Here is a 27893-nt window from a genome sequence, read left to right as displayed (position 1 = left end):
CATCACACTGGTGATGTAAATCCCGCGGTTTCGGGGTCCGGATGGCTCGGTGTTGTTAAGTTCCAAAAATACCTGTACATTTAATTTTTCTGCAATTAAAATGTAGGAAAATTTATATTTCCTAAATATTTTCGTACTTCTGCTTTTTATGGAAGAAATCCCTCAATATCGTATGTAAAAAAATTACTAAAAGCTAACGAAATTTTTAGCGGCTTCAAACTTTCATATTATTATACATACACTGCTGGTCTTAGGTTAGACGCACGTTTAGTTGTATATAACTTTGCTTCATATTTATTTATTAAAGGACGATAGAAAAGAAGTTGAAATGCAAAAATATTTCTTATTTAATGGTACTTTAAATATAATATTCAAATGATTATACATATTTAACAAAATTGTGTTTTTCAAACATTTCCTTAAAGCTAATCAAAATAAGGCGAATTTTTCTTGGTCATTAGAATAGACGCACTTTGGCTTTTTAATTTTTATTAGAAAAGTATTTGGATTTTAACTTAAATTACTATTTGATTTATTTGAAATAAAAAAATAATAATTTCAGTAATAAGTACTGCCTCCTTTGTTAGTAATAACTTCATAAATCCGGTCCTTCATAGAATGATGCAAGGAATCTATGTAGTTCAAGGAAATCTCGCTCCAAGCACGTTTAATATCTGCAGTTAATGTTTCCTTATCTTCGTATTGCTTTCCTCCTTCGTATACCTTCCGTGTTAGCCAGCCCCAAACATTTTCAATTACGTTAAGATCTGGAGAATATGGTGGCCAGGTCATGATATTAACGTTCTGACTCGAAATAAAAGATTTTACTACTCGAGAGTTATGAATAGGAGCATTGTCTTGTTGAAAAATCCAAGGAATTGATCCAAAGAGATCTTTTAATTTTGGAAATACGGACTCCAACAATGTTTTGAAGCGATCGCCGTTCATCTTTTGATCGATAAAAATCAAGTCAATTGTTCCATAAAACGTGATAGCACCCCACACCATTATTCCCCGTGTCGGCTATGGTGGCGACTTAAATATAGCTCATCTTTCCGCAAATCCTGATAATAATATTGAAATCCATCAGGGCCATCTAAATTAAAACGTTTTTCATCAGTAAATACAACTGAACGCCAATCATTTAGTCGAGTGTCAGATTGGACAGTCCACGTTATGTATTCTTTCGCGAATTGAAGCCGGTTTTCTTTGCGTATTGCATTCAAAGGGGGTTTTTTCTTGATTTTTAGACGCTTAAGGTATTCTGCATTTCTGATCGTATGCTGAATAGTTGATAGGCTTGCTTTTACTCCGGCCAATTCCTTGATCTTAGCAGCAGATTTAGTCGAATTCGAAGTAATTCTAACAATTTGGCGTACTGCTTGTTTTGATAGTGCCTTTTTCCCCCCTTTGAAGTTATTTCCATATGCCTCTGGATCCTTCAAATATCTCTCAACAGTTCTGGAGCTGCGATTTATTTGTTTGACAATGTTCCGATTGGACAGTCCTTGGGAGTGAAGAAAGTTTACTTTTTGACGTTCCAATAAGCTCATAACAGCAGCTTTTTCCATTGTTTTCTTCAAATGTAGCTCGAAAACACTTTATTTGATATTTTTTCAATACGAAAGTTTACACTTGTTCACGCTATACGAAGAAATTTAAGCTGCGTCTAATTCAATGACCAACCGAAAACACGTGTGATTGCCATAGAAATTTCTATAATCTTCGAATGTACAGTTATTTTTTCGCAAATCAACCAGCTGTCAGCATTTTTTTTCGAACAAGATTCGCACTTTGATAAGAAAAGCATTTTGGACAATTAGAACAAGCATGATAATAAATAATTAATTTTGTTTAAAAAAAACGATGGTGCGTCTAACCTAAGACCAGCAGTGTACATCACATTTAAGGGGCTATAAGATGCATACCTAAAAGGGCTTCACAAATTTTGCTTAAAAATACTGAAATAAAATTTAGGTTGTGATACATACTTATACTTATATTAGGGCGGGTCAATTAGTATGGAACTATTTTTTTTTTTTTTTTTGACATCGTTCGTAGGATATTCGGATTCTATATCAAATTGTAAGAAGAAAAGTCTATTAGAGCATAGCTCTGAAAACAATTACGAGTTGCCTATGTTTTAAGTGTAGTTTTCTAAAGGTTCTAATTAAAAAGTTGAAAAGTTTTGTAGTAAGTTTTTGAAATTTGTTAAACTTTTGGAAATTCCGTACAAAGCTTGTGAATTCGATTTTTTGTTATATACCATTTTTGTTACACAATGAACAAGAAGTATGAATTATGAAATTTACCAATACGTATATATTAGGGTGGGTCAATTTCCATGAAACAATTTTTTCGACATCGTTCCTAAGAGATGGGGGTTCTACATCCAATTGTAAGAAAAAAAGTTCATTGAGCATAGCTCTAAAAACAATTTGGGCTACCCAAAAATTAATAAAAAAAAACATGTGGCACCTTTGAGTTGCCTAACTTTGTATCATAAATCGTATACGTTTTTTACCAAGCGTCAATATTTTGTGGTGGATAAGTTTTAAATATTTAATTTTCATTATATTATTGTAGAATAGACATTAGCTTAAGCAGAGTGCCTGACGGCCGCCGTAGCCAAATGGGTTGGTGCGTAACTACCATTCAGAATTCACAGAGAGAACGTAGGTTCGAGTTTCGGTGAAAGACCAAAATGAGGAAAAAATTTGTTCTATAAAGGTCGCCCCTCGTCAGGCAATGGCAAACCTTCAAGTGTATTTCCGCCATAAAAAGGTCCTCATAATAGAAAATTAGGAAACCATTTTCAAGAACGAGATGATATTTTAGATCGTGATCTTAAACCTCAAATAGGTGTTAGTGATCTATTAAAACAATATGAAGAAGTCTACAAAGATATGACAATAAAAATAAGCAACAAAAGCTTATTTCAGAATTGTTTCGAAAAAAATTCTCATCAAACTAAGACTACAACCAATTCGGTAAATGCAGAAGAAAAATCCAATGAGATTATTTTATCCAGTGATCAGTCACATATTACAATATCGTAAGAGAAAACTAATGATCGAAAGTGATAGTGATTAAGTTTGCTTAAAAATATGGATGAGCTGTACGTATTTATAGATATTACGGGGTGAACGATATGAAGTGTTACCAACTTCACACTGCTTATATCTGTAAAACAGCTCATGACATCAGCGTCAAAATTGTTCTAATGACAGTTCAATATATTGTTTATAAGCCATCCAAAGCATTTGCGTCTCAGTTTTGTTGCATTTTTTTTCTGTGATGGAATTCAAACGTAATAGTGTGATTGCGTCATATTTGGCTGGAAAACCACAACCAGCCATTGTTCGTGAGCTCAGTCAGCTCAAAGTAAATAAAATGTTTGTTACAATGATACTGGTAGCATTGCAAAACGCTATGGAGGTGGACCCAAAAAAACTGCAACAACGCCAGGAATGATTCGGAAAGTGAAGGCTCGACTTGTACGAAATCCACCCTCGAAGTGGAAGAAAAATGGCCAAAGAACTGAAAATATCGCAAGACAGCACTCGACGCATATTGAAAAATGAGCTCAAGGTCAAGGTTTACAAGTTCCAAAAAGCAAAAAAAAGTTCGGTGCGAAATCATACGAGAATTTGAGCCTACGTATGGCCACTCAAACAATTTGCCATCGCAAGTAATAGTTTGGGCCGCAGTGACCGCTGATGGACGCTCTCCAATCGTTTTATCGAGCTTGGTGTCCAAGTGAATGCGACTTATTATCGGGAAAATGGTTTAGAAGCTGCTTTAGAGCCGTGGACACGCGAACATTTCGATCGTAGACCATGGACGTTCCAACAGGACTCCGCACCGTCTCATAAGGCTCGTGTGAACCAAGAATGGTTAAAAAATCATGTTCCACACTTCATTTTGTTCACACAATGGCACAAATCCGATGGACTATTCCATCTGGTCCATTTTGGAGAGCAAGGGGAGGACTAAAAAATATGCCAGTATGGATGCGCTGAAAAAAGCGATTATAGGAGAATGGGCCAAAATACCTCAAGATCACATTCGCAAAAAAGTTATGGTGTTTTGAATAGGTAACACTTCATATCGTTCACCGTGTATTATCCAAATTTTGTTTTATTTATAATGAAGCACATATATTTTTTTAATAGAACGAATTTTTGTTTTACCTATTTCTATGTTTTTTATGACTTAGGTGATTCTTTTATGTTTTATTAACTGTACAATAAATGTCTTAAAAATCTTATTTGTGCTCTTTTTCGCTTTACACGGTTTTTCTATACAAACATTTTTATTCGACTTACACGGTTTTGTCAGGCACGTATCTACCATCTACAATTTATACCTTTTTTTATGCAAATTTTTGTGAATTTCCAACAATAGTCTTGTTAGTAAGAGAAAAATGTGTATGATGTTTCGTAGAAAGTTACGCAAAGGGTTGTAAACTTTTCAAAATTTTCAACATTAAATAAATCTCAAAACAAGTAAATTATTTTTAGAATGCTTTCAGTTTACTTTTTATTATACTCAAGTCTATAAATAAATGAATTTTCAGAAAAATTTACGACAATGTCCAAAATACTTAGAACACTCGATTTACTTGTAGAGCCCAATTCTTCTGTAATAGCCTGTACGCATTTATTAAGCCGTTTATTTATTTATTTATTCTTAGTAGATCTAGAAATACTATCAACAATTAAAGCTTTTATTCTTTTTCCACAAACGAAATGAGGTTACCCAAATTTGGCTGGAATTTTGTTTCCAAAATCATCCATTGGACAAATGACGTGCAAGCGTTTTTAGTTCAATTTCTCTGCTTCATTGCGAATAGAGATTCTCACACTTTAAATCATTGCGGCAGCATATTTAGCCAACAACATTGAACAGGCACTCATCTGACCATTTTGCGTTTGGCAGTTGGTACAAGTGGCCTAACAACTCTACGCCACTAGCTTTGAGCAGCTGAAAGTAAACAACTTCTGTGAATATTCTATTGAATAGAATCCATGCCACTGTCTATTTTAGTTAAAGGTGTTTTCTATAGAAAATTTTCAACTAAAATTTCAAGCACCTTATCTACCAGCTACACATTCGCGTAAGGATGAGTGACTATTTAATGTAAGCACCAACATGTGCCGCCTCATTTCCAGGCACTTTTGCTTGCAATACAAAAACAAGTGCACGCCTGAACAACAACATTTGAATAGTGTACATGTATTAGTCCTGTGGTATCCTGTCATTCTGTGGCTTACAAGAGTAACGAAAGTATCCAGCAGCATCATCAACCGGCAGCGACATACACAAATGCGCTCCCACACACCTTGGCCGGCTGTAAGTGGTAGCCACTGAAACAAGCAGAATAATGCAAGTGTGAATAGCGCCTGGACGTCTATGCAAACCCACTTTTGTGCAAATTCTATTTATTTAAGATGCAAGCAGCCCGAAAGCCACACTTAGCTCATACCAACATTTCAATGAATCTCTGGAAGCTAAAGCAAAGGAATGGACTAGAATTTAGAACTTAATTTTCCAATTTCCATATTTAGGTATGCGGTGTGCAGAGGGAGCAATTCACTTCGTAGCCGCATAGCGTTATGTAACATTTGTGCTCCACTTATACAGACTCACACATACCAACACATACGCAACCAAATATGCAAACTATTTACTGTCAGTGCTGTAGGTGCAAATGTGCAACCGCAGAAGACTAAAATTCGGGGACGAAGAAAATATGCACAAAAATCTGCTGACTGGCTGCGCGTTAGTGTTGAAAAGCCAAAACCAACCTGAAAGGAAAAACAACACACAATAAAATGTAAGTAGCATAAAATGTAAGGCATGAAGAAGTAGGAAAAAAAAATAAGCAGCGTATTATGCGAAATATATCAAATGGAGGGAAAATGAAAAGGCGTTTCCTTAGCTGCATTCTAAGCGCATCTACAGTGCGTGTGCATTGAAATAGGAACGTTAAAAAGCAGTATAAGCTCTTCATTGTATTTAAAAGAGGTTGGGCTAGGTCACGGCGGTTTGGTCAGGTGACACTTTGATGATTGTAATTTAAATTTTCAATTTTTTACTCGAACGCATTATCTGGGAACGACTTCAGGATGGGCTCTGAGGCCAACTTTTTTGGCCCGGAGGCCGAATCGCCACTCATTTCTTCAGCCAAGGTTAGTAAACGGGTTACTGCAACCCATAAGCGAACTTGGCAAACTGAGAAAGGCTGCTAATGGAAAAACCTGATGTTACCCGTCATGTCCGATCGCCTGTCGCAGATCTTCCTGTTATTAAGCAGGACTGGAACTGTAGACAGCTGGTTGGACTGATGACGAGCCACTTTCTAAGGGCGAAGCACATGGAAAAGGTAGGCATCTCAGACAGTGCACTCTGCCCAGTAAGTGAAGAGGAGGATGAAACGACGAACCACTTTCTGTGAGTCTGCTCGGCCTTCGCTCTGAGGTATTTCGCACTGATTTGTTAAGAAGTGACTAACTTGGCTCTTTGGCACCACAAGATCTACTCAGATTTCTTCGGAGGTCAGGAAAATTGAAGATTTAAAGAGAAAATTAAAAAGGGAACCCGAATGCAGTACAATGGGCTTAATGTTGTCTGAGTGCTGTACTTGTAAGTCTGCCCCGATAAACAAAAAAAACAACTAGAAGGCTCGACAGGTCTCTCTGACTCGAGAGCTAGATCTTCGACCGTTGCAATATGTACGGTGGTAGAAATAGCACAAATGGCTATAAGTGCGGGAAGATCGGCAAGAAAGTTTTGCGCTGTGTCTATGACTTTGGCAGTGGTGGATCAATGCGGGGATAACCTCAAAATTTTGTATGCCTATTGACTGGTAGTCTGCTAGAGGTTCAAATAAATATTTGTTAAGACTGAGATGTTTGTTTTTGCCAGAGCGACGCAGTAGCAGAAGTTATGGTGAAAAGAATTCAGGCAGTGTTGCCAAAATCAGACCGGCTCTCAGCGAATTTGAAAGAATCAACTAATTGGCTGTCGCCCCCGTGGTCAGGACAGCAGCTTGTTTAAAAAATTGAGATTGTGTAGGTGGTATTCGAAAAGAATCGATTCAGCCTTCATGTAGCTTCGCTGCCGTCTGTGCCGTGGTGAAATGAATTGAGAAGGTTTGCTCAATAAGCGACAGAATCTACTGATGGGCTGATATATCAGGGGATCTGTTGGTGATATACGAAAAAAATCAACACTATGTCATTAAGTTTCTGTTTGAACAACGACTATATGGGCCAGTGTGTTAACAAAAGTGAAATGACCGTGAAGAAGATCTCCTCCCAACCTTTTTTTCACCATAGTTAATGAGCAAACCCTGTAAATCTATCATTCTTGGCCTGAACAGCGACTGATTGGACAAGTGTGCGAATACGTATGAAATGAGTAGACCGAATGTAGTTGCCGATTAGACGGTGACGTGACAGCCGAAGTTGTTCGCACAGTTTTGTTTTTCACCATAGCTGATTGGCCAGCGCATGATGGAGAGAATAATGAGAAGGCGCCTATCGTGGTCCCGTTACTTTGCTCTCAGTGAATTTGATAGAATCGCTATGTGTATGAAGTCGCACTTGTCTATTTCACTTGTGTGTTGTTTGTGCATTGGCTTCTTCTTCATGCATTCTTGTTCGTATTTTCCCATCTCTCTCAGGCAACTGCACCAATGTAACGTGACGTACTCTCTGATGGGCGCAATTTTCTTTCTATCATTCTTGGGCCAAACATGATAGTCTATCATCCTCGAGCAGAAATAGCAATTGACGCTTTCCACCTCCTCATCCTCCTTGCAGCTGCTACAAAAGGGATTTGTAGGAAAGTCCACTCGCTTGCCGTGCGTTTCTATTTATTATATATAGTGCCCACTTGAACCCATTCCATGAACATCTCGAAGACTTTGCCTACGATAATGCTATCTGCCTTCTCTTCGTCGAGCACACCGGCATGCAGAACAAAAGTGAGGATCTGTTCTCACTTCATTGAGTGCAGGACTAAGAGTAAATCACGAGAGAACAAAAGCCTTGAAAATTCGGTCCATGAGCAGCCGCCACTTACTCTTAAATGGTGATAAAATTGAGAACGTTGACACTCTTACTTACTTGGGTAGTATCATTGCCGCTGAAGATAGTACGAAACTAGATGTTATCGCCAGAATAAATAAAGCGAACGGCGCGTGTGCATAGCTCCGATCTATTTGCTCGTCGCGGACATACAAAATTACAGATTTTTACGTCAAATGTAATCGTATTATCAGTACTCTTGTATGGATCAGAAACCTGGCTCAAACAATTGGATTGAAAACAAAATACAAAGCTGTGGGAACAGATGTTTATGCAGGATATTAAAGATCTGGTGGCCTAACATCTTAAGTAATGAAGATCTATATGAGAGGTGCAAAATTCAGCCGTTAGCTAGCATGGTAAAACTGCGAAAGTAGAGGTAGATTGGGCATACGCCTCGCAAGGACGCAAATGAAATCTGTCGTTAAGCACTGGATCGGAATCCACAAGGTTTTCGCAAGGCTGTTCGTCCAAAAATGTCTTGGAGCAGTAAGGTCCAGAAGGAAGTTGAAACGTCAGCAAAAACTTGAGACGGTATCAAGCTTTTTGCAAAACACAGAACCAGATGGAGGTGTTTAACTGCGGCCCTCTGCTCCAGTGGGAGAAACAGGAACCGATGATGATGATGACTTAAACTCGATTAGAGGAAAATCCAATCTCATATCTCGGTATATCTTGTTCAAAGAAGGTCGAGCTACATAAATCGAAATTTGCATGAACATAAAGGGATGCCTATGTTATGGCAGGGTATAAGAGCAGAGACAGTGGCATTACGAGCAGATCATCAACAAAGACTGTAGCATGGTGCTGTTCCTTGCCAACTCGTTCGCGGCATGGACCCTTTCCATGTCCTATGACCCTTACTAAATACATACATTCTTAATATACTTCGCAACCAGCTCTCTCAAAGAGCTCCTACAACTCTCAGCTACCTTCGAGAAGGTGATTTTGCAAACCTCGAATTTGCTAGCAGCCTGTGCACTTCCAAACCAGAGAGTCACCTCGTTTATTACTGTTAACTTAGTCCGAAACATGCTGCAGTTGATCTTCAGCTCTAGGCTGAGGTTCAGTTAGAGATCTTTAAAATATGTCGAACTACCAGCCTTATCGTCCAACTTTGAGCAATCGGTGGAGATGGCCGCAAGCGCTCAGTGTAGATTCGTTGAGGTTTGCTCTTTCGTTTCTCTCGAAGGTTTGGGTTTCGAAATTGAAACGTGGGGAGGCCTAGCCGAGACCAGGGTACCGCTCCTTGTAAGAAATGCCCGAAGAATCACCTTGCCGCTTGCGGAATATTGGAACTCATAAAGATGTCTTTCAATAATCTTATCTCTTTTTCAGTTTCAGTTACCGTTTTTAATATTTTTGACAAAGACTGTAAATGTAACTGTGTATGTGTGTACGTTTAGGTATATTCTTGTTATAACGGGTGATCAATTGAGAGGATTTTTTTTCATTTGCGTTTTTTTTACAGATCGCGCGCGAGTTGTGGCAAACTGTCATCGTGGATTTGTTGAACAGCGTTTGGCATTTCATCATGGAAAGACTCACACCGCAACAACGTCTACAAATTGTTCAACTGTATTATGAAAATCAGCGTTCTGTGACAAATGTTTTTCGTGCGCTTACACCGCATTATGGTCAACATAATCGGCCTGCCTTAAACACTAATCGACATACCATCAACAAATTTGAATCCGAATATTCATTGGTGGATAATTCTCGACCGAATAGACCACGTCCAGCAAGAAGCATTGAGAATATAGCGGCAGTAGCAGAGAGTGTACGTGAAAACCGCGATGAATCGATTCGGCACCGTTCTCAGCAACTTGGACTGTCGTATGGAACAACTTGGTCAATTTTACGGAAGGATCTTCATTTAAAAGCATACAAAATACAGCTCGTACAAGAACTAAAGCCAAATGACCTTCCTGCTGATTGGGCTCTTGAAAAGATTGAAGAAGATCCGCTGTTTTCGAGCAAAATTTTGTTCAGCGATGTGGCGCATTTCTGGCTCAATGGTTACGTCAATAAGCAAAATTGCCGTATTTGGGATGAAGAGCAACCAGAACAGGTTCAAGAGCTACCTTTACACCCAGAGAAAACAACGGTCTGGTGTGGTTTATGGGCTGGTGGAATCATCGGTCCATATTTTTTCAAAAATGATGATGGCCGCAACGTAACTGTGAATGGTGCTCGCTACCGTACCATGATATCGGGCTTTTTGCTACCTGAAATTGAATCTAATGATCTCTACGACATTTGGTTTCAACAAGACGGAGCCACTTGCCATACAGCTCGTGAAACAATGACTTTATTGAGAAGTCATTTCGGAGAGCAGCTGATTTCACGTTTAGGACCTGTGAGTTGGCCACCAAGATCTTGTGCTATCACACCTTTGGACTTTTTTCTTTGGGGATTCGTGAAGTCCAAGGTCTATGCTGATAAACCAGCTACGATTGAAGCTCTGGAAGCCAACATTACGCGTGTTATTCACGACATACCAGTCGAAATGCTCGAACGAGTGATTGAAAATTGGACCTACAGAATGGACCACCTTAAGCATAGTTGCGGCCAACATTTGAATGAAGTCATATTCAAAAAGTAAATGTCAAAGAATGTCCTTTCAAATGATAAATAAAGGTTTTGAACATAATTTACATTTTTGTTTTTTTTTAACTATTGAAAAAAGCACCTCATGATTGATCACCCGTTACTTGACTGGTCTGCTGGTAAGTTGCATACTTTATGGCGTTTTGCCAGAATGCTCGTAGCCAAAGCAGTTTAGCCTTTACACACTTATTATGCATTTTATTTTTATGTTCTCAAGTTTTGAATTTTATTTTCTTATTTGATTTTTTATATTTTTCTTTTTGGCAGTTTTGTATGAAACTTGAAATATGAGCACAAGGGAAATTGCATTGAAAGTGTACTGCTTTGCTTAGTTCTGCTACGCTATAACTCTTCAGCGCGCTAGCCAGGCATGCAATTTGGTATGTCAGCAGGACTGCGGAAAGTGGTTCCGTTAATATGTAAACGAATTTTTTATAAATATTATGTATATGTGTGTCTGCGTATATGTTTATTAGGGGGGTATATTTTTTTTGGCAGCCTTCTTTGCAGATTCGGATTATGCATAAAATAGTAAGAAAAAAAGTCAACTGGATCATAGTGAGTTTAGAGCAGCACAAATTTTAAAGGAAGCTGTCTTATTATCTTAAAACTATGAAAAAGCTCCTCATAAAAAACCATTTACCGTTCGGGGTCGGCTTAAAACTATAGGTTCCTTCACTTGTAGAACAACATCCTGACGCACGCCACAAATAGCAGGAGGAGAAGCACCTAGGAGAAGTGTCAATTTGTTATTGTTTCTTTTATATCATTTTAATACGAACTTAAAATGGAGATTGCCATTTTCGTCAGCATTAAAAATGTTATTTTTCAATGCAAACTTTTGCTTGAAAATTTCTCGGTACGAAAAATATTATTCGTGTAACTATTTTTTATTTAAAGAGTCGCCAGAGGGCGCTAAATGTTAAAAATATTATCTTTTTTTTAGATCGGTTATGACTTATGAGAAAAATTAATGCATCCACTTTTTTTATTCATGTATTAAAAAATTACATAAAATTTGCCTTGCAGCGTTAATTTGCGATTCTTTATATAAAAAAATAGACAATAAAAATAAATCGTTTGTACATGTTGATCAGTTTTTCTATATGAAAGCCTTTCGCAATTTTTATTTTATATGGAAGAAATTTTTGACATGTTAAAACAAAAAATAAAAAAGGGCGTGTAGCTTGAAATGCGTGCAAGTTTCAAGGCAGACAAAGAAAGAGGGAGAGACCCGAAAGAGAATGAGAGAGACAGAGAGAGAGAAAGAATATATCTCAATAAATAAATTCAAAACATTTGCAGAGAATACAAATAGACAAAATTTACAATGTAGGTAAACGCCGGACACAAACCGTGGCAACAACGCGCACTACTGCGAGCGTTTATCACCTGCACAAACGCAGCAATTCCAAAAGCGCAGCAACGGCACAAACTACCGCAAGGCAATACCAATAAAGCCGACGCCGGAATGGATACCACTTTATAGTACGCACAAGTACTAGCCAGGAAACGGAAATAAGCGCCAAAAAGAAGGCACAAAAAAAACTCCAAAAAAATTGGGACCAAAAAACGACCCAAACTGAAGGCACCAAGGAAATACCATATAACGCCAAAAAGTAGGCACCAAAAATATATTTCCTACAAGTTTGCACCAACAAACAAGCGCCAAAAGGTAGACAGTGTTATTTCTCACCAGAATTTAGCAACCATAAGGAAAAACTCAGCCTAAAGAAAAATAGCTTAAAGTGTATCTAATATATATATAAGGCATATCTCTCTCTCTCCTTTTCCTCTACGTTACATCTTTTTTCCCTCTTGCGGAACGAAAATGTCGAAAACGTTGCATGGCTCGAAATTTTACTCTCCATTCTCGCTCGTCCATCGACGCCTAAAAACTTTCACTTCAAAAATAAAAAAACCACACGATTTTTGAACGACTTTAAACTATCGGTTTGTTATAGGTATTAAAATTTAATGGGTCATAAAACGGCAAGCCTTAAAACTTTCTAAAAATCTTGATGAAAAATTTAAGATTTTAATGTTAATTTGTTTAAATTTGTAAAGTTTATATAAAATTTAGTCTGACAAAAACTGCAAATATTGTGAAAAGAAGCAGTGACCTAATAATATGAGCACAACTGTAGCTGCCTTAAAAATTTGCGCTGCCGGAAAATCAATTCTTATGCTCTAATTAGGAACAATGGCGGAACAAATAGTTCATATGAATTGACCCGCACTAATGAAAATGCATGCATCACACCTTACATATTTTTGTTAATTAAAAAAAACAAAATATTATTCATTGTATAACAAAAACAGTATAAATCAAAGCCAGAAAGTTTGAAAAATATTCTCAGAAGTGTAACCACTTTCAACTTTTTTATCAGAATTATTATAAAACTTCTTGTAAAACTTGGGCGGCTCGAAAGTGTTTTTAGAGCTATGCTCCAATGGATTATAATTTTATAATTTTATGTAAAATCCGAATCTGCTATTAACGACATCGAAAAAGAAAGTTCCACACGAATTGAGCCGCTCTAATGTATATGTAAAAATTTTTCCTTAATTTTATTAAATTTTTATAACAAAAACTTTATAAACATACGCTTTCTAAGAAACTCCCAAAAGTATAACAAATTTTTAAAATTATCAACAACATCAACGTTCCAAATGAGTCTGATTTAGAGGATGAAACAAGTAATGAAGATTTACTAAGTGAACTTCAAATAATACAAAATAATACCACAGTTTTATTAGAAAACGTGAGGTTTCTAAATGTAAAAAATGTTGATGAAATTGTTGATGACGCTGATTCAGAGGTGGAAGGGAACAGATTATCTGGTGAAATACTTGCATTGACCCCAAAAGTGGAAGTTAAATGGAGACGAAGAAAATTTGATGGGCCTGGCTTTCACTTTGAACCAACAAGAATTAAATATTTTGGAGCCCCACCAATACTTTGAGCAATTTTTTTCTGAAGAACTTTTTGAGAAAATGAAAACATTTTTTTTTAGTTCCTGAAAATACATTCCCTTGATCTTTTATACTGAAGCCTACAAATAAACCAATTTTCTGAAAAAATTACGATAACCTCCAAAACACTTGGATCAATTGACATGGAATCGCCCACTTGACTTAGTTAGTAGTGAAAATTTCTTGACTTTCTTAATAATCTAAATTTTACTAGTAAACTGTGATCTTCTGAAAATCGTTCTGTTAAAAAATTATCTGTAGTTTTTCGCTTACTTTTGATTATGAAATTTTTAGTTATTTTTCGATAACTTTTGTCCAATTTAACAATGAAATTGACATAAGTAAAGATTTTTCGACTTAGATCAAATATACCTCGTTTTTTCGATAACTTTTTGTTCCTTTCAAAAGAAATTTCATAGTTCGACAATTGAAGGCGTCAGTGCTTCTCTTAGTAAAAATTTGGTCAGTCATAAGCCACCTTTTAGATCAATTTTGTAAAATCTATAAATCTATAAAATTTTGTATGAATTTCGTATCAAGCCTGAACTTTAGCCTGAATGCAATAGAGTCTCCCATCCAAGCTCTTGGATCTTCTGGTGCATCGTTAAAGAGGTGAGCGACCAGTCGTTAAAAAACTCAACATCCTGCCTCTTTGTTATTTCTGCTCAGGAAATCGCTGTTTCTCGCAAATGGCTTTTGAATCTTAAATTAAAAGCATACAATGCGAGCCTACTACGATTGTGCATTTCTCAAGTTCTTGCCATAAGCCTTACCGTTTCAGTTGCCGAAGTAAGATTAAAAAGAAGGAAAGTTAAGCGACGATCACACATCTATTTTTTTATTTATGTTTGTGGGTATGTACGTATGTATGTTTATGAACTTTTTCCTTATCGTAGTAGCGTCTACATTAGCAAATCTTACCTTTAAATAAACTTAACTTACCTTGCCGAGAATTCCACCAACCGTCGTTCTGCACCTCGTCTTTTACAAGTGAAGCGATTTCAGGATTATTTAACAACACAAATTTGAAACAGAATACTGCCAACGCTAGCACATCCATTTCTTATTTTCATTTTAGAGATTTGCAAACAATTAGAAGCACTTCAAATTTTAGAATTAATATTCATTAGGACAAATTGGAAAACAAAATTTAATGCCGAGGGACAGTACACGTTTCAGAATTTTACAGCAAAACAAAATTACTTCAATTCGTTGAGATATTTTTGATTTGGTGCAGATTGAAAATTAATTTTATATATTAATTTTAAAATTTTTTCGTTATTATACGTCTCTTCAACAAGTTTGTCTAATTTATGTATCTAAATCAGAAAAAACCTTTAGAGATTAGCTTCCAAATATAAAAATACTTCATAAATCGGCTAATTAGCTTTATTTTAAATCATTTAAAGATACATATTTACCTATACGAGTATAAAAGTCCAAAAATGTTTATTACTTAGACGCCTCATGAGCGCATCTTACTTCATATAGCGCACGACGTCCGTTGCTCATATGGAAAAGCACAATTATAGCTATCGGCGAAATCGCGATTCTGCTTCATACCCAAGTAGAATATATTCTCAGCCAACTCCTTGCCGAATTCGCAAAAGTTTTGTGCATATAAAATGAAGAATATCTTCTTATTATCCAGATCGTACGCATCGAGTATCATATTCTCACTATTGTAGATTTCATTATTTATACTCGGGCGATCGGGCTTAATCCAGTCGCTGTAGTCTACCCAAGCATTTTGAAATGCCTTCATATAAACCACAGCCAAGACGCGAGCCTCATCCAAGACGCGCACGTACGGCGGTAGTTTCAAGCACTCTGCCAGCTCGCGCACACGTTTCGGCTCACGGTCGCGTTCCGTCGTATTGTACAGTGTCATCCACAAGTGTACGTTCAGCGTTGGATAGTAATAGGACATGGGCATGTTGCGACTCTGATACAGATACAGCGTCCAATCCAACATGGTACGTTCCACGCCCAACTCATAGGTGGAATTGCGACGACGATGCAGCTCCAAATTGCGTACGTTATGTTTGTAGCTTTCACGATAGATACGCAACGACTCGTATTCACGACTCAGCTCGTATGGGCGAAAATATAGCTGTGGCAGACGGAATTTCTCTCGCAGCGTAAACAACCGATGACGTATCGGATGATGCATGAAGTTGTGTATTTGTGCGGCCTTGTATAGGAAATTCTCCAATATTTTCAGGAAGTTGTCGTGTTCGATGGAATTGGCGTTAATGTAATTCTTGCTGATAATGTAGCCGAACAGAGGCTTGAAATACTCAAAAGTTTCACGATAACAGTCCTCGAGCGCTTTTTTGGAATTGCACGAGATGAAAAAGTCCATCATTTTCTGCTTCGCTTCGAATTGCTCAGGATCTTGCTGCAATTCGGTGAGGAGTTTCATGAGGTCACCGAATTCGGGGAGATAACCTGTGGAGTAGAAATTGTACAAGAACGTTTTATTTGGTTTTCATTTTTCTGAAAATTGGTTTATTTGTAGATTTGAGTATAATAAGATATAAACTGAAAACAAAAATTTTTTTTTCAATTTAATAATTTTGAATTTTTTTCATTTTTGAAAATTGTAGTGCAGAGGGTTTTACAGGGTTTGATTGAAAAGTAATGAGCCTTCCCGCGCGGAGCGTCTGCCAAGCGATCAACCGGATCGGCTGGTGGGGGAAAACGATCGTTGGACCTTCCCCTTCAACTAGAAACCGGACCCAGTTCGCGGGCAACAGCGGTGCAGTCAACATCGCTCTGCGCGTGAAAGCTGTTTTAAAAGTGTGTTAGGACTTTGCAGTGGCGAAAGTGCAGCGATCGTCATCTTTTTCCACTCTCGAAGCATCGTCCACAAGGAGTTTGTACCTCCAGGAAGCACTGTAAATGCGGCATTTTACAAAGAAGTGCTCCTTCGGCTGAAAAACCGCGTCGCCCGAGTTCGGCCCGACCTCGTCAACAATTGGACCCTTCATCACGACAATGCGCCGTCGCACACCGCCTTCCTCTGCACCTCTGCATTGGCCAAGATGGGGGTTCCGGTGCTTCCCCACCCTGCCTACAGCCCAGACCTGTCCCCTCCGGACTGCTTCTTGTTCCAGCGCCTGAAAAGAAAGCTGAGGAGGAGGCGTTTCGATTCCATCGAGGCGATCCAAAAAACTATGACAGCCGAATTGAGCGCGATTAAAAAAAAAAGCCGATTTTAAAAAAAAACAAAAACTTTTTTTTTGAGAGAACTGAATTTGTTTCTCATAAATTTACTTTTTTTTTAGAAAAGTACCCTCCAAGGTTTTTTTTATTAATAGCATAATATTTTTTTTGAAAAATGTAAACTGAAAAAAAAATTACAGTTTTGGAAATTTTTCAAGGTTGAAAATTTTGGTGCAGAGTGCTTTTAATTGAAATATTCAACAATTTTATAAATTTTTTCATTTTTTCAAAACATTATTTTTTATAAAAAATGTTTTTTGGAAAAATAAATACATTTTTTTGGAAGGATTGAATTTTTTTCGTCAACATATTTTTTTTCAGCCTTGAAAAGCACTCCAATACATTTTTTTCATTAATAGCTAAACATTGTTTTGGAAAGGGGTAAACTGAAAAAAATTAGTAATACAGAAATTTTTTCAATGTTGAAAATTTTTTGTACAGAGTATTTTAAATTGAAATATCTTCGGTTATATTCAACAATTAAAAATTTTTTTGTTTTAATTTTTTCGAAAAAAATTTTTTAAATGTTTTTTTTAAGAAAAGTTTTTGAAAATCACAACCAAAAAATTTTTTTTGAACATTTTTTTGGAAAGATGTAAACTGAAAAAAATGTAATAATTTTGAAATTTTTTCAATGTTGAAAATTGAAGTATCTTAAGTTTTAATTGAAGAATCTTAAGTTTATTTTTCAACAATTTTTTTTTTTTAATTTTTTCGAAAAATTATTCTTTAAAATAAATATTTTTTTTTGTTTTTTCGAAAAATTCAATTTGTTTGCTCAAAATTTGTGATAAAAATTGTTTTAATAAATTTTTGAAAATCACCATCACTAATTGTTTTGTTTTCAGTATTAGCTAAAAATTTGTTTGGAAAGATGTAAACTGAAAACAAATTAATAATATAGACATTTTTTTAATGTTGAAAATTTTGGTGCAGAGTATTTGAAATTGAAATATCTTCGGTTCAACAATTTTATAAATTTTTTTTAATTTTTTTGAAAAACTATCACATTTAAAAAAAATGTTTTTTGACTAAGTTTCGAAAAGCACTCTCGCACCAATTTTTTTCATTAATAGTATTTTTCCCTAAGAATTAAAACAAAAGTTTTTAAGGTATGTTTTATCCTATAAAAAAAATGTATAAACATTTTGAAATGCACCGCTGAGAATTGATTTTAAAAAACTATACATCCAAATTTTCAACATTGAATAAATCTCAAGATTAAAAATTTTGTTTCGAAATTCCTCAGTTACGTCTTATTATAAAAAATACTCATTATAATAATCCAATTATCAGAAAAATTTACAACAATGTCCAAAATATTTGGATCACTTCACATAGAATCGCTCACTTGCACGAGTATACATTAGGGTGGTCCAAAAATGCATGGGAAAAAATTTATATTAAAATTTTTATGCTGCCTATAAAAAATAGTTAATACAAAAAAAATTAATTATTTCATAATTGGTTGTTATTCCCTGACCAATTATGAAGAGAAACTGAGTTATCCGGTTAAAATATATTCATTTTCCAGGTTTTTACATGAAATCTACGAAAAAGTATTTTTTTCCCATGCAAAATACATGGGATATTTCAAAGCCCCGGCGGCACCATTAAATATGGTCTGATTAAAAAAAAAAATACGGGTCTTTTTATTTTTCATTCTTTACCATTATGGGGGGCGGCAGCATACAAATTTTTTTTGGACCACCCTAGTATACATATACATATATGTGCCTGTGTGAGTTGTAAGTGCCCTCTTAATTACAAATTTGAACTCACCCAACACCGAGAAGAGTGGTTTATTGCGGCTACAAACATAATCGTAATAACTCTCGCAAGGCAATCTATTTATGTTGACGGATGCATGTATGCGTGTCCCCAGATTTTCGAGTTGCTTCTGACGCGCTTTAGAAATATGCTTATAGTAGCTTAGCGCGTTCAGCTCTTGCCCATCCGCAGGCAAACACAGAAAACTCACAGCAAGCGCGAGTAGTGGGAAGAGGAAGGAGAAATGTTGCCATCGACTGCTGTGGCGATGATGATGAATGTCCACGCCAAGCGAAAGCATTGTTATGAACCTAAAACCAATTCACTCGCGTCACTGTCACCATAAATAGTTAACTGTTCACTCAACGTCACACGTCAACGGAAACTTTGCTGTTCTCAAACCGCAATTCGCTGGTCAACACTCAGTGCCAACCCGCATTTGATTTGCGTCAAAAACTTTAACAATTTTTAGTTATGAGCAGTGGTGACTTTGCTAGTTTGTATATAGTTTTTTTTGTTGTTTTTTGTTTGAAGTACAAGTAGTTATAAGTTTGCCAGCGAAATTCTGCTCTACATTGTTTTAGGAATGGAAGAAGCGACGAGGTTAACGTGCCGCTGACATGCGTCTCGGCTAATCTATGAACTTAAACTAATAGAGCTGAGTGAGAGAGATTCACTTCTATACAGCGACTAGCTTCGATTGCTGATAAGCTTCAACGCTGCATTGGTTATAAGTAGCGATTATTTATATTTATATACTTTTTTTTGGTATTTTTTCTGAATTTTATATTAGAAAATAAGATTTAGAAAGAAGAAATAAAAGTCGATGAAAACATTGCCGTGTTCTCAGATAAGGGTTATATAGTATGCCTGATATAGGGTGACTGATGAAACGCGCTACTTAGGAAAATGGAACAACTAGAGAAAGTTCGAATATTCATCACTTTTTGAGGACGAAGACGAACCGAACCGAAACTACTTACATTTGGGATAAAAGTCAACAATATTCCAAAAACAAAATAGACATTTAATCAACTAAATCATATTAATTTCAAATAATTTTTGAAAATAGCAAAATAAAGCTAACACATAAAAGTATGTGAGGTGTGTTCAAAAAATAAGGTGAATTTTCACATTTCGCGGGCTACGATTATTATTATTTTTTATATTGGTACACACGCCTCGAACATATATTCACGGTTTTTGCAATAACCAATTTAGTTTGTTCTGAGAGGCATAAATAAGAGAAGCGTTTTGCGTGTTCGGCGATTTCCTTGACAGTGGTATACCGTGAGAGTACTCTGAGTCAAAAAAAATGTTTACAAGTGTTAAAAGCTTATCACAGAAGATGGAAAAGATGTGAATGATGACGCTCGCTCTGTACGCCCCACCACTTCAACAGCCGATGAAAATGTTGAGAACGTGAGAGAAAATTGTTATCGAGAATCGTCGAATCACAATTAGAGAAGTCGCTGATGATGCCGGCATATCGGTTGGCTCTTGGCATGTAATCTTTTCGGAAATTATGGGCATGAAACGTGTGGCAATGAAGTTCGTTCCAAACTTGCTGAATTTCGACCACAAACCGCGTCGCATAAGTATCGCTCAGGAATTGCTGAATGACGTCAACAATGATCCAGACTTGCTTAAAAGGGTCGTAACTGGTGAAGAATCATGGGTCTATGGTTATGACATCGAAACCAAAGCCGAATAGCCCGAATGGACGAATGGAAAAGTCCAGGAGAGCCAAGACCCAAAAAAGCACGCCAAGTTCGATCAATTCCTTCAATTCTTTCATATCTTTCCTTCAATTACCATGGCGTAGTGCATCAGGAGCTCTTACCACAAGGTCGTACGGTAAATAAGGAGTATTACCTTCAAGTTATGCGCCGTTTGCATAATGCGGTATATAAAAAACGGTCAAGGACATACCAAAGAGTGTAGAGTCAGAACTGCTTCGAGGATTGGAAAAAACGATTGGACAAGTTTATTATATCTGAGGAGGACTACTAAATAGTTTTTGGGAAACATTAAAATTTACCTTATATTTTGAACATACCTCGTATTTAGAAGTATGCGGTGTGCAAATAAGTTTCCGCAGTGTTTTCAGCTTCTTATTATAAAGCAATTGTACGTTGACTTTTATATATACAGGGTGGGCCATATAGCGTTCGCTTTTTGAACCACCTATTTTTTGAGAATGGTAACACAAATGACATATCAAATGTGTTCATAATTTATTTAAAGGTTTGACATTTACGAAATGGGACGCTATACGCTTGAACAGAATTGGGAAATATTGAAAACCTATTTCCAAAGTGGTGAGTCTTCTTCTTCTTTTCTGATGAAGCTCATTTTCACATCGGTGGCTACGTCAATAAGCAAAATTGTCGGATTGGCTCAGAAAATCCACACGCTACTGTAGAGAAGCAAATGCATCCACAACGAGTCACTGTTTGGCACGGTTTTTGGTCTGGCGGCATCATCGGGCCATTTTTTTTCGAAAATGAGCGAGGAGCCGCGGTTACAGTAAATGGCGAGCGTTACCGTGACATGCTCAACGAGTTTTTGTTTTCAAAAATTGAAGAGGATGACATGGACGACATTTGGTTTCAACCGGACGGTGCAACTTGTCACACTGCCAAAGTTACACTCGAACTTTTGGCTACCGTTTTTGAAAACCGAATAATCGGCCGAAATTCCGATATCAATTGGCCGCCTCGGAGCTGTGATTTAAGCCCGTTGGACTATTTTTTGTGGGTAACCGTTAAGGACAAATGCTATGCGAACCATCCAGAGACGATTGATGCTTTAAAACACGAAATTGAAGTTGCCATTCATGAAATTGGAGCTCAAACAATCGAAAATGTGCTTAAAAATTGGGTTGATCGAATGGCCTACTGTAAAACCAGTCTGGCAGTCATTTAAACGATATTATTTTTCATTCACAAATGACAATGTTCAATCTTCAAAATAAAAAAAAAGTTAGAAAAAATATTGATTATTTTTTTTTTTATAGCCGATTCAAAAAGTAAATTTTACATGGCCCACCCTATATTTGTATACTCATTTTGAAGAGGTACTTTTGTGAATCAATGAACTATTTCATTCAGCACTAGGTTCAGGGGTTACATACGTCCAGAATTTTCAGAAACTCGATTTTTTTTACAGATTATTATTATTTATGGTATTATGCGTATTTCTGTGGAAGTCGATTGTAAAAATTCCCCATGGATACAAAGTTATGGTAGAAAATGTAACTGTCCGACGAGCGTTTGATGCGCAGAGGTAGCTGTTCTTCGTTTAAGATTGGCCGTTTCAACTCGTTTTTCTCGAAACTAATTTTTTCGGCACGGTCTATGTGATAACTCATACAGTTTTCAATGCGGGTTTTTATTTTAATATTCGAAAGTGGTTTCTCTATAGTCTGTCGAGCAGGATTTTTGATACTTTTATTAAAAAATTTTATTAACATAATTAAAGTGTGATATTTATGACGTAACACGACTACTTTTTTTTTAAATACTATAAATTGCAAAAATTTTCGAAATTAAATTATCGACGACTACGATAGCTACAACTTTATTTTACAATACAATAATTTTCGAGGAGAAATGATGCAAACAGTGGATCAACTTTTTTTTTCATTCACGTGATTTTTTATATACTAATTTTTGTAAAAAAAAGTTTAAATAATTTTTTTTTATATAAAGTTTAAGTACTAATAAACAATGTATGAAATTATTTTATATTTATTTCAATTATTATCTCTTCTAAAACAGTTTTTCTTTTAGCGCATTTTTGGCGCAACTGGACGTACGTGACCTCTTAAAAACAAGGATGGCAGGGCATCTGATGAGTTCCTCGTTCGTTAATCTCCACAGTGCGTCATTACTGATGGTGTTTGGCCATAATATTGTGCAGATGATGCGGAGGCATTTTGAAGGATTGAAGCCTCTGTGTGATGGTGTTAGACCCCAGCCATGTTTCGTTTCCGTACAATAAGACAGACATGAGCTTAGTGCGCTTGGAGATTTCCGAACCCTGCCCATTCTGTGTGCACTCGCGCGAATGCCGCCCTTGCTTTGTTTAGCCTGCAGTTCACATCTTCATCTGCTCCACCATCTGCCGTGATGATGCCGCAGAGGTAGCAGAAGCTTTCAACGAGTTCCACTGCATTCCACCGGGCATCCTCCAACCAATATCTGCTTTCGTTATTGTGGTTAACTCTCGTGGCCTTGGTTTTGGGGATGCTGACCGCCAGTCCGGCAGTGCGTCCCAGCACGAAAAATTGCTTGTCCGTCTTCGCTTGCATATCAGAGAGTTTGTCAAAGAGCAGGCAGATGTTATCGGCGAATTCCAGCTCCTCAAGATGTCTGGTGAAACTCCATACGATGCCTGTTTTGTGCAGGATCAGTTGGTTTATGACGTCATCAATGACGATTGCGAAGAGAAGTGGCGACAGGGAACAACCTTGCCTTACGCCTGCGCTGGTAGTGAATGGCCAGTTACTGTCAGTTCGGAGTTCTCGCTTTTTTGTCTATCGGTACAATTCTACTCAAATTGTTCTAAATGTACTTTCACCAATTATGGTGTCTTCGTCGCTACATTCCTCGTTTTTCAGCTTTGCTAGGGCCTTTTGTACCTCGTCTAGTGTTGCGGCTTCATATACTCGTTGAAATCATAGACTTATTAAAGAAATGAAATTAAGAATATGTTACACTTCAACTGCTATACACCTCATAAATAGCGCCACATCCGCGTACACACGCGCCACTACTTCGGTCGCAAGACTTTAGTTAAATAATCCGCAGCAACAGAATTCTTGTAAATTTGCGCCAAATCCACACAAGTCTTGCCCAGTTTATCCATTGACTTCGCATCAGCGCCATGCAACAGCAGTAACTTTAGCACACACACATCAGCACCCATAACGACTGTAAATGGCGAATTGTAAATGCAAATTCGATGTCACGACAGCCCGACTTAATCGCCTCGAACGTGAACAAGACTCACCTGCACGTGACAGCAATGACCAACCGCAAGCGTCGGCTGCATTCACATTGGCGCCATTCTCAAGCCCAAATCTAAGCAACTCCAATTGATTAGCATCAACGGCAAAGTGACAGGCAGTCATGTCATTAATGTCAACCGCCTCCAGCTGGGCCTTACGATTTAGCAGAATGCGTGCCACCGCTAAACGACCATGATAGAAAGCCAACTGCATGCGGAAGAGAGTTTAAGGGAGAGAAGGAGAGAAAAATGGAGGGCGCCTTGTAAATGGAGTTGTATTTAAAGTAAAGCGAAGGTAGAAAGATTTGAATTATAGACAATTTTTCTAGATTGGGGTACAATTTTCCCAAAATCACTTTCCCAAAAAAAGTTTTTCCCAAATTTTTTTTTCCCAAAAAATAATTTTCCCAATGCCATTTTTCCCAAACTAAAAATTTCCCAATAAATTTTCCCATAAAATATTTTTTCCCAAATTTTTTTTTCCCAAAAAATAATTTTCCCAATGCCATTTTTCCCAAACTAAAAATTTCCCAATAAATTTTCCCATAAAATATTTTTCCCAAAATATCGTTCGTCTGTAAAATATCGCATATACATTTGCAATGAATGGGCGAGTACATTTTTTATTATTTGAAACAAGATTTCAGTTTATTTCTGAATTTGTATGTATACAATCACATGCGAATATAGTATCCTAGAGTTTTCAAGTATGTGACAATATCATTGTTATCAACATATTCGTGATATTTCGAAACAATGTTAAATATTCTCTGTTCATGTTTCAACCTCTTGGAATCTTTATTTTTCTTAACTTGCTGTCCTGATTGCAATTGTCGCATCATTATTTCTGTGTCCGATTGCTCTTTCTGCAACTCGGAAAGAAAAATGTAGAAGCTGGGGTGATCTTTCCCTATAACAACTTGAAGCCTGTTGTGCCATCCTTCGGATATATTATTCGTTCTCGCAGTTTGTTGAATGACTGCATCATATTGACACCACAAATCTGGAGCATAGCGAGGATGCACCTGTTTACGTCGGCCTTTTGCAGGTTTTCCTCGGACGTACGTAGCGTCAAAGTATTTTGAAATTGGTCGCATTTCCTCCGGTATTTCATTTTTTAAGGTTTCGAATTCTCGGGCGATGTTTTGATGTGGGACGAAAGCAAGGGCACATATCATATGAGTGGCTACTTTGACCGATCGATCTTCAGGATCGCAATACATTTTCTGAAGTCCTTCACTTTGGATATGGCGGTACATGTTTTGACAGAGGTGGAAAAAACAGCAGCGTGCCTTGTCTTCGCCCATTACGATTTTTACAGCATTGATGATAGCCAACTCAAAATCTGTCATCACTTTAATCGGAAGAGAAATATCGATACCTAGACGTTCTGCCTCTTGCAAAACAACCGAGAATACTTTTTCGTATACTTTCTGCTCTTTGTTTTCTAATAATGCGTAGACAAAAGGTAAACCAATAGTTTGTGGTTTTCCTCTTGAATCCGGTTGTGTAACTGCTCCGAGAATTGCGAAAACTTGGAAAAATATACTTGGCGCAGTTTTAAATGTTCCGTCGGCAAACCACAATATGCTCCTGAATAATTGCCTTAAATTTTCAGGCGTCGCGAACACGAGTATTCTCCCAAATTCTGAGTCTTCGTCATTTTCATAGGAGTCGTAAATTAGAAATTTATCTCCATTCAATGAATTTTGATAAAAGCCTGGAATATCCTGCAATTCTCTCAGCGTTCGCGGGTTCGAGGGAAAATCTTTTAATCTTTCACGACTAAGACTTTTTCGGGAATTAATTCTGTATGGCATTATTTTGTAATTATGAATCGAATGCAATTTCGTTTTTTTGTTTTTACCTGGTGAAACGTTTCGCAATTCAGTTCGTAATATTTGAGCTGGAGGAGCTTCAGGATTTTCTGTAGCTTTACGTTTGATCCTATTCATGACTCTTAACGCTTCGACTTCTTCGGGGTTTGGTGCATGAAGGATGTGTTTCGATTCATCAAGTCCCTTCAGAACTCTGATATTGTGTGGTCCTCCGTATGTTGTCACTCTAGCATTACACTCAGGTTTTCTTCGGCAAATCCAATACGCAGTTTCTCCTATTCTACCTGAGTGTTTGTAGTACAAATATACGTTAATGTGCAAAAGAAATGATTTTTTGCATTCAATTAATTCCGCCATAATTAGAAATTTTGACTTTAGGCAGCAAATTTTGGCTCATGAAATTTTGACACGAAAAGAATGACGTGAAAAAACTTGTTTATATGAGTGAAGTTGGATACATTCGTTACCTTGTCTTTTTATCCGAATTGAAAAATGTATATTGAAAAACTTTTTCGAATCTTTTTCGATTACTTAAGTATAAGATTTTTGATTATTATATACACTCATATTGTCGGAATCGTCGAAAAATGTCAAATAGTAGAATAATAAAAATTAATTTCAGTAGTATTTGTTCGGGAAAGCTATCTATTGGAAAAAAGTTATTTTGGGAAAACATGCATTCGGGAAAAAACAATAAAGCGGGAAAAAATATTTTTGGGAAAAAAAATATTGGGAAATTTTTTTTTTGGGAAAAAAAATTTTGGGAACAAATTTTTTTGGGAAATTTATTTTGGGAAAAATGACCCCCCACCATTTTTCTAAATTAATTTATACTTTTTTCAGTTGCTTATATAAAAGAAAAATAAACCATACTTGAACTGGTGCACGTTTCAAATTCACTAGTAGTGCACCAACTGAGTGCTATTGGGCACCCCGACAGGGTATCGCCCCCACACCCATACACACCTGCAGCGGTGTGCGCGCGTTGAGCGAATTACCGACATGCACACTGGCGCCGAGGCTCAAAAGCACATCTATGACGCTGTTCTGCCCGCTGATGATAGCATTCGCCAGCGGCAAGTAGCCATTGGAGCCGGGATACTCCAATAGACTGGGTCGGCGTCGCAAAATGCGCTTTACCAAAAATTGTTGACCCTTCTTGATGGCGCGATGTAGACACAATGCAGTTGGCAATGGTGACTGAGTGGTGACCTAAGGAGTGCAAAGCGTAAAAACCATAAAATTTTAGAAAATATTAGCGCACTTTGTTTTATGGGTGAATACCAAAAACTCTGGTGACATTTTGTAATCTTCAAACACTCCACGCGCTTCGCAGAAGCGTTGCGCCTTGATGCGTAGGCGATAAGTGAAATTCTCAGCTAGATTTTGAATGGTAGTCGGCGCATAACCAACCCTATGAAAAAAGATATTTTAATATATGAGAATAAGTGGAGGTACTCACAACTAATCACACCAAGCCACTTGCTCCCAGCCACGTCTGCGATGAAACTTTTCGATTTTGTACACCTCCGCATCGGCCAGATGAGTCCAATCAATACGTACGGAATTTAATTTTTCTTCAGCTACGCGCACATCGAAAGTGGCATCACAGGGAACGGTGGCTTTGTTAGCTTCAATTTCTTCTGCAGCATTGACTTGATCTGCTTCCATATTTTTATAGTCCGAATTAGCTTCCCCTTCTCCATTGTCAGCATTGGCACTTTCATACTCTTCTTGAGGCTCCCCCATTGCAGCTTCCTGTGCTGCCTTTTCATTATCTGCCATTTTTCTAACGACTTCTGCTTCTATTTCGCTACCTCCATCGCTTTGCCCACCATCAATATTTGCCCCGTTTTCACCTACGGTTTCAGCCAATATTTCATTATTTTCGTAGAACATCAATTTGTCTGATTTTTTTAAATTTCCTTTGTTCTCACTATCATTTTCCTGGTCCTCCATGGCGGCCACGTATAATTGGAACTTCTATTTTTCTTTGAGTTTTTTTCCCCCTTTTTGTATTTTGAAGAAATATTTTCAAGCGCGCATGGGCACTTTTGTTGCTCTCACTCAGTGCAGTCGCTAAGTTATTTTTGATTTCGTTCCATTATGCATGAAATTCTTTCAGCATAGAATTTACCGTTATTTGTTTAGTCGATATTACTTGAAATGTACGGTTGGTTGGTCGTCCTGTGCTGGTCACTATGGCAAAATCATTATTTTCTTTAGGTGCATCAACAGTGAAATTAATTTAGGCGATATGAAATATTGAAGTATACCATGGAATTGAATCCACTGCTCTATATACGTACATAAACTCGTTAGTCCGAAAAAACAAATTAAATGAGAGGAACTTATGGCGCCA

The 27893-nt window shown here is 37.0% G+C and overlaps 2 protein-coding genes across 2 annotated transcripts; both read right to left on the bottom strand.

Annotated features, from left to right (window-relative positions):
* Nucleotides 1-15064: 15064 nt before the first annotated feature.
* On the bottom strand, nucleotides 15065-19346 carry LOC129240206 (uncharacterized). Its single transcript, XM_054875851.1, has 2 exons — nucleotides 18693-19346; nucleotides 15065-16133 (listed from the first exon to the last, which is right to left on the bottom strand). The coding sequence occupies exons 1-2, from the start codon at nucleotides 18979-18981 to the stop codon at nucleotides 15166-15168; spliced, it is 1257 nt and encodes a 418-aa protein (XP_054731826.1). The 5' UTR covers nucleotides 18982-19346; the 3' UTR covers nucleotides 15065-15165.
* A 4110-nt stretch (nucleotides 19347-23456) lies between these two features.
* On the bottom strand, nucleotides 23457-27490 carry LOC129238383 (uncharacterized). The gene is made up of 5 exons (XM_054873411.1): nucleotides 27006-27490; nucleotides 26816-26945; nucleotides 26498-26743; nucleotides 23697-23901; nucleotides 23457-23617 (listed from the first exon to the last, which is right to left on the bottom strand). Exons 1-5 carry the CDS (start codon nucleotides 27488-27490, stop codon nucleotides 23457-23459), a joined length of 1227 nt encoding a protein of 408 aa, XP_054729386.1.
* Between the last annotated feature and the right edge of the window lie 403 nt (nucleotides 27491-27893).

The sequence above is a fragment of the Anastrepha obliqua genome, chromosome 1, assembly GCF_027943255.1.
Source record: "Anastrepha obliqua isolate idAnaObli1 chromosome 1, idAnaObli1_1.0, whole genome shotgun sequence".
Classification (NCBI taxonomy): Eukaryota; Metazoa; Arthropoda; class Insecta; order Diptera; family Tephritidae; genus Anastrepha; species Anastrepha obliqua.
The sequence above is the reverse complement of the archived record's forward strand: the minus strand, read 5'-3'. Positions and strand labels throughout refer to the sequence as shown.